Below are 7,500 nucleotides of genomic sequence, written 5' to 3'. Positions count from 1 at the left end.
AGGACATAACAGCAGAAGAAGAAAAGGCAGTGGAGGGTGAGTGGGGGTAGGGAGGAGGAGGAGGAACATAGACCGCGCGCTATATAAAGCGACGAGACACCTCGCCCCAGTTCACTGGCATACCCGCGTTCGTAACACAAACAACTCGCCCAAGGGGATCATTTGTGTTAACAACCGCGATTTAACACCTATTATCACCATCGCCACCATCGTCTCCTTTCTCCAACACCAGCTACGTTTCAGGTTATTAATTTATTCGTCTTGTGAGTTCTTGTCCGTGTTTTGTTCGTTTTTGTGCAACAGAAGAAGAATTAAAGAAATTTAACGTTTGAGAACGGTAATTATTGTCAATGGAAAGAAACAAAGTGCACGCGTGTGTGCGTGTGTGTGCGTGTGTGTGTGTGTGTGTGTGTGTGTGTGTGTGTGTGTGTGTGTGTGTGTGTGTGTGTGTGTGTGTGTGTGTGTGTGTGTGTGTGTGTGTGTGCGCGCATGTGTATTTATGCCCATGAAAGTGCGCCTACCTTGTACTCACAAACTACGAATAGAAGTAAGAAAGAGAGAGAGAGAGAGAGAGAGAGAGAGAGAGAGAGAGAGAGAGAGAGAGAGAGAGAGAGAGAGAGAGAGAGAGAGAGAGAGAGAGAGAGAAAGAGAGAAAGAAAGAGAGAGAGAGAGAGAGAGAGAGAGTTAGTGAGTGTGTGACGGAGATAAATTTGTTTGCATTCCACCTTGCAAGCATATCAGGCCCGGCCGGCCACGCACGGAAGTTCCCGGCTACATGCAACTGGTGTGCACCGCGAGCGAGCGAGCGAGGCTCCACATTGCGTCCCAAAGGGCCCTTGGCTGCATATGCAACTAGTGTGCAACCTGTGCGAACGTTGACACTCTATTTACCCAAGAGTTTGCTGTTAGGAGAAACACAGCTCCAGTAGTGTCTGCTGGAAGAGGTCGTGAGAGTTTCATAAAATAACGTATTGTACGTTAACACCTCCGGCGTTCTTGACAGTTGCAGAAGAGAGGAATAAATGGATTCACCAGCCGTTTTGACAGTCGTGACGTAACACTACGGGAGGAGGTGGAGGAGATGGAGGAGGAGGAGATGGAGGAGGAGGAGGAGGAGGACGCGGAAGAGATATATGTGATGTGAGGTAAACATGTTTATTATATGAGGAAAGTCACACGCAGGACTCCCCAATAACAAGAAAAAGATCTTAAAGGACAAAGAAAACAGTGATTCATACTTTTCCAAAAGAACAAGCTCACAATTTTCTTGAGATCGATTTTTTTTTCAATGTGACGTTGAGAGCATAGAATGACAAGCAATTTGTGTGTGTGTGTGTGTGTGTGTGTGTGTGTGTGTGTGTGTGTGTGTGTGTGTGTGTGTGTGTGTGTGTGTGTGTGTGTGTGCGTGTGTATGTGTATGCATGCGTGCGTGCGTGCGTGCGTTTGAGCGCATGTGCGTACGCGTGCGTGTAAGCGCATGTGCATATGTTTGCGTGTGCGTTTGTGTGTGGACAGGGAAATACCAGAGGGAGTGGGGGGGAGGGGGAGGATGTGGAAGACGCGCATGCATCTGTCGGCGTCCACGAATAAGACAGACTTGAATATGATAAACTTGTCTGTGTTCCTCTCCCTCCACTCCACGATCCCTGCCCGACTAATTCCAAGTCACACTATTTGTCTTCCTTGGCGCGACAGAAGCTCGGCGAAGAGACGCAAGAATGTGAAGGAGAAAAAGAAAAGAAAGTGTCACCCAGTTCCACACAGAAGCACCAACGCCAGGATATGGAACTGCACTAGCATCCAGACACTCCTCCCTAATTTCTCCCTATTTTGGGGAAACTGACCTTGGACTTGTATCTAAGTGAACACGGTGATCGTGTCCCTTAATGACATGTTGGTGACGGGGTGCTAGACCCAACGCTGCGGGAGATGGGCGTGGCCTACGGATCCCTGGGTGGGGCCCCCTGACCTTCCCTACATGTGCCTCATCGTTACGACTTGACGTCATCTGAACCCTTGGGATTTTCAGCCCTTGATGACGACATTCGAGTAGTAGGCTTATCCTGGGATTTTCAGCCTTTTGTGACTACATTCGAGTAGTAGCTTATCCTGGCTCCAGCTAGGTGATTTCATTCAACTAAAGATAAACACTTAAGTTATCAACAGGTTATAGGGAGAATAATAGTGAGGCATGTTCATCGATGAACCAAACGGAAATTATGCGGTATCTAAGGTAGCCATTTTCTGTATCTGACCGATGATGGGGCTATCTATCTACTTATATTTATTTACGTCTGACTGCTTGTCCATTTACATTTGTCTGTCTATGTTCGTGTGTGCTTATGAACGTAGCCCTGTTTCTGACTGCGTAGACCAGACACTGCGCGTCTAGAGGCAACCGGACGACATGACGTCAGGTCGGTTGTCAAGTAAACCATCAACATTCCATAGCATCCGAGCCCAACAAGGATTTTGGCTTGAAACTTTATATCATCAAACAAACCGGTTAACACCACTGGACACACTGGTGGTGCAAGACAGTATTTTCTAATCAAGCCGGCAGAGAAATATCAACACCGGCAGGACGGATAACACGACATCAACGCGTCAGCATGGGAAACATGACACCAACAAGCCTTCCGGACTGCAATAGTCCACCAGGTGGCACCTGATCAGTTTTACCTCTGCTTTGTTTGAAACCGGAAATACAAAGGGGCACATGGAGCGACATCTCCCTTCCTTGTTGACGTGGGAGAGTCGATGGACAGACATACGTACACACACAGTACACGTGTCTTCCAACGCGCCTAACATTTGAAGAAAAGCAAGTTGTAGTAATCATCTCTTATGGAAAGAGAATTAAATTGAATTGTTTGCATGACAAAGAGATGAAGCTTGGTAACCAAACAACGTAGCTACAATAATCTAACTTTAACATCACCTCTGCGATCATGTAGTAAAATAGAATTAAAGGTGTACACTTTTAATTCTATATAGCAAACATCAAAATAAGAGAACATCGGAATTTGTGACTTTACTATTACGAAAATGCATACATGTATGCATTCACAAATACGTGCGTGCGTGCGTGTATTTGTGTGTGTGTGTATGTGTGTGTGTGTGTGTGTGTGTGTGTGTGTGTGTGTGTGTGTGTGTGTGTGTGTGTGTGTGTGTGTGTGTGTGTGTGTGTGTGTGTGTGTGTGTGTGTGTGTGTGTGTGTGTATGTATTAGCGTGTTTGTGTGTATGTATTTGTGTGCGTTAACATAATACATGGCACATAACATCAGGCAATGTACAATAGACAATACACATTACACAATACTTCCACATAAATAAGTTGAAAGCTATTTTGTAGTCGTCCAAAGCTAAACACACGTTTATCATAATCTGTTGCTTTCTCGATTATTTGATTTATTGTCTGCACATAACCTATCCAGTCGTAAAACCTATCCAGTCCCTTTGTTAGTTTCCATATCAACCTTTACCTAGTCTATTTATAAGAACCTTAGACCATACTGTGTATATATTCAATAATAAATAATTGGTAAGTCTAAGATCATTATGGTCTCGTCTCTTGTAAATTGAAATAACTATAGCATTATAGTATGATTCAGGAACGTTTTTCTGATATATATACTGTCTATACATTTGCGGTAATCCACAAAGAAGTGTTTTTCTTTCGTATCTTAGAAGATCTATCGATATGTAATCTTCCCCTCAGGTGCTTTTCACAATTTTCTTCTTTTTCCGGGCTTCTTTCACATTTATTTGTAGCTTCTGGTAAACTACTACCGTCTATAGATGATTTTACTGACCGTGGAATTTGACGCGTATAGTAGTTCTTGGTAAAATTCTTCTACTATTTTTTTTTTCTTACCAGATATGCATTTAACAATCTATTTCCATCCTTTGAAGGGACCATTTGGTGCTTTCCTAAAGCTAGTCTACGCTCGGCTTGTTCAATACTTTTACCTCTCCTAGTAGCTTCCTCAATATGACCCATGCTCCTCTTCCTGATATCTGCCTTTCGATGATAATTTTGTCCAGTTCAGTTGTCTTTACTTTGTCTTTCCTGTTTTTAGTCAGCATAGTCCTTCTTTTCATTTTGTCACTTATAACTTTAGAGTATCTACGTTTTCTAATGTTATCTGAACTGCCTTCGTGGTTTCCTTGGTGATATTCAATAAACTACAATTTATACTCTCAATGAAGCCACTTTATTCATGAATGTTTCAAAATGGTCTTCAATTTCCAAATAAGGTTTTTTAGTGTTATCCTATACCCTTGAAAGGCTTATTTTCATCTTCAAGTTTATCTTTTTCCCTCAGCTTTAATACTGAATTTAATTGTGAAATCTATATTTACTTATACGAGTAATATTGCTACCACTGCAGCTCTCGTCTCTTAATATGAAGTCAATTACGATCTTTGCTGTTTTATTTGAAAAAACATACACTTGTACATACACTTGTCCACGAGCATCTACGATCTACATGTTTTTGGAAGAAAGTGTTCAATATTCTTATATTGTAATTTTCTGCAAACTCAGGAAGCAGATCGCTTTCGTCTTCTTCATCACGCAATTTACCTGCAATGTTTTTCTCTTGATCAGCATTGAAGTCATCGACTGCCAAGATGTATCTATTTTTCTTTTTTTTTACTTCTTTCCTGACTTACATTTCATCGTCTGAACTCTGTGAATTTAGTGCATAAAGTTGATTATTTTCAAAGCGTATATTTAACATAGACTAGCCCATCCATACTACTCTAGCTGATCCAGTTTTACTACGTCAATAATATTCTATCGATCGATTAAGGATTTTACACCACTTGATCGTTTTTTTCCTTACATCTACAAGAGAAGAGGTGGTGATTACTTGCAGTTATATGACCTTATTATACACCGTTCTGACCCTTCAGTCTCACAATATCTTGTGTTTTACAGTCCTCCCATCAAACTCTCCGGCTTATTGTCTTCTGAAAAGCTTCCCATGTCTTAAATGTATATCCATATCTTCTTCATATCGTTTAATGTACAAGATTTAGATCTGCTGGATAATGTTTACATACATTCGGTGGCACACTGACCGTCAACACAGGAAGCAACTCGGTTGAGCTAGGAGACCATTAGTTGATGATCAAAGAGAAACTTCCGATCTAACGTTGTTTGTGTTCTCCTTTATTGTTTAAGAGGTTGTGACAACAATCTCACCTCTTTGACACCTATTTCCTGATGAACTACAGCTTTGATATAATCTAATTTAGTCTATTTTCTGTAGCCCCTTTTATCTGTTGGGTGCGCAGTGGTCTATTATAATGATGGTACTTCATATGACCATGAGAAATTACCCTGTTCGCCGTCAGGGATATGTATATTGGCAAGGAGTCCTGCGAGTGTATGTGAGCGCTGATCTTCGTCATATCTTTCATACAAAACCTGTTTGATGTGTGTAACCTGGAGGTATTTTAATACCCTAATCATCATAGTTCTTGTAATCATTAATGTATTCAAGCCTACCAAAGTCAAGGTGTCAGCGCTTGGGTATTTATATATTATACACAACAAATTTTGTATATTATGTAATACGTAAATTATGTAATATTTATATTATGTAATATGTTATTTGCGCGCGCGCGCGCGTGTGTGTGTGTGTGTGTGTGTGTGTGTGTGTGTGTGTGTGTGTGTGTGTGTGTGTGTGTGTGTGTGTGTGTGCGTGTGTGTGAAATGGCAAATAGAATTCAATATCTCGAAGTGCAATGTGTTAAACGTGGGATTATACAAGCCAGCAAAAAGGTATAACTTAGCTACTGCTATATTAGAGAAAACAAAATGTGAAAAAGACTTGGGAGTGTTAGTGAGTCTTGACCTTAAATTCAGGAAACAGTGCCATGAATAGCATTAATATGACATTAGGATTTATTGCTAAAACGGTTACAAAGAAAATTTAAGATGTAGCTATCAAACTCTATCTGGTGTTGATAAATCCTATCCTTAACTTTGCGGTACAGTTTTGGTCTCCGTCCTATAGAATGGATATTAATGCACTAGAAACTATACAGAGGAGAATGACCAAATGATACAAGGGCTTAGAAGTTTACCTTACGCAAATAGGCTCAGATACCTTAACTTGCACTCCCTGAAAAAAAAGATAAATAAACGAAGAGTGCGTGGCGATCTAATAGAGGTTTCCAAATGGGTCAAAGGTTTAAACAAGGGTGATGCAGTGTGATGCAGGGTATGTGTACATTGTGTGTGTGTGTGTGTGTGTGTGTGTGTGTGTGTGTGTGTGTGTGTGTGTCGCGCGCATGTCCATCTTTGTACGTGAATTTGTCTACAAATATATATATATATATATATATATATATATATTATATATATATACATATATATATATATATATATATATATATGTATATATATATATATATAACATATATATATATATATATATATATATATATACATATATATATATATATATATATATATATATATAAGTATTTACATAGACACACACGCACACACGTATATATATATATTATATATATATATACATAATTATTTATATATATACACATATATACTAAATATAATATATATATATATTATATATATATATATATATGTACTGTATAATGAATATATATATATATATATATATATATATATATATATATATATACAAAGTATAATAATATATATACTTATATATATATATACATATATATATACATATATATATAAATATATATATATACATATATATATACATATATACACATGTGTGAGTGTGTATTTATGTATTTTGTATTTATCAACACATGTATATATACAAAAAATATACACACGAACCGACGCACACACAGATCCGTTTGACAAACTGCTAATGCTGTGTACTTTTTCTTTCTGCAGGCAAGAAGGACATTCAGAACCTCTACACACACACACACCTCCAGCTCTCCTCATCAACCGACGCAACCACCAGCCCGAAACCAAAACCACTCCGTGCGGCTCTGAAGAAAACCACTAAAACTAAATCATCCCCGAGAGAGGCTTGCAAATCTCGGGGCAAGTCATAATTTGCAGTCACAAATCCCACCCTCGTGGCGTGGGGTGCCAGTCCTCCCGAGATCCAAGATTTTGTTTGAACTGAACTGTGGCTACATGATCCCGTAGACTTTTTCGCTATGTATGTGACCCCTGAATTTGGTTCGTCTACCACCACGGCGGCCACGACGGCCACCATCGACGCTGATTCTGCTATTCTTGCGACCTCCAACCCGACCACCGACGTCCTCTATCCAGACTCTCTCATAACGTCGCATGCCCAACCGTTCATCACGAGCTCTCAAGAAGGTAAGATATTTTCTGACAATTCAAGGAGAATGGAAGGGAGAAAGAGGATTGTACAAGAGGAATAACCGTAGTTTCTGGGATGGAGAAACGCTGTTAATAAGAGTTAGTCGGGGCAAAGGAAGAAATTATATTTTCACAGGCG

General features: G+C 39.8%; 1 protein-coding gene across 2 annotated transcripts in view; it reads left to right on the top strand.

The window, feature by feature from the left end:
• The first annotated feature begins 122 nt into the window (after positions 1 to 122).
• LOC143022082 (synaptotagmin-6-like) overlaps positions 123 to 7,500 on the top strand; it is a 157,027-nt gene continuing 149,649 nt past the window's right edge. For both annotated transcript variants that reach the window (XM_076180045.1, XM_076180046.1), the window contains exons 1-2: positions 123 to 243; positions 6,915 to 7,358. In XM_076180045.1, coding sequence (XP_076036160.1) covers positions 7,190 to 7,358 — 169 coding nt within the window. In that variant the 5' untranslated portion in view covers positions 123 to 243; positions 6,915 to 7,189. The remainder of the gene's footprint in view (positions 244 to 6,914; positions 7,359 to 7,500) is intronic.

Source organism: Oratosquilla oratoria, chromosome 43 (assembly GCF_046742065.1).
Source record: "Oratosquilla oratoria isolate Oo_2021 chromosome 43, ASM4674206v1, whole genome shotgun sequence".
In the NCBI taxonomy this organism is placed as follows: domain Eukaryota; kingdom Metazoa; phylum Arthropoda; class Malacostraca; order Stomatopoda; family Squillidae; genus Oratosquilla; species Oratosquilla oratoria.
This window is presented reverse-complemented; position numbering and strand designations above follow the sequence as displayed.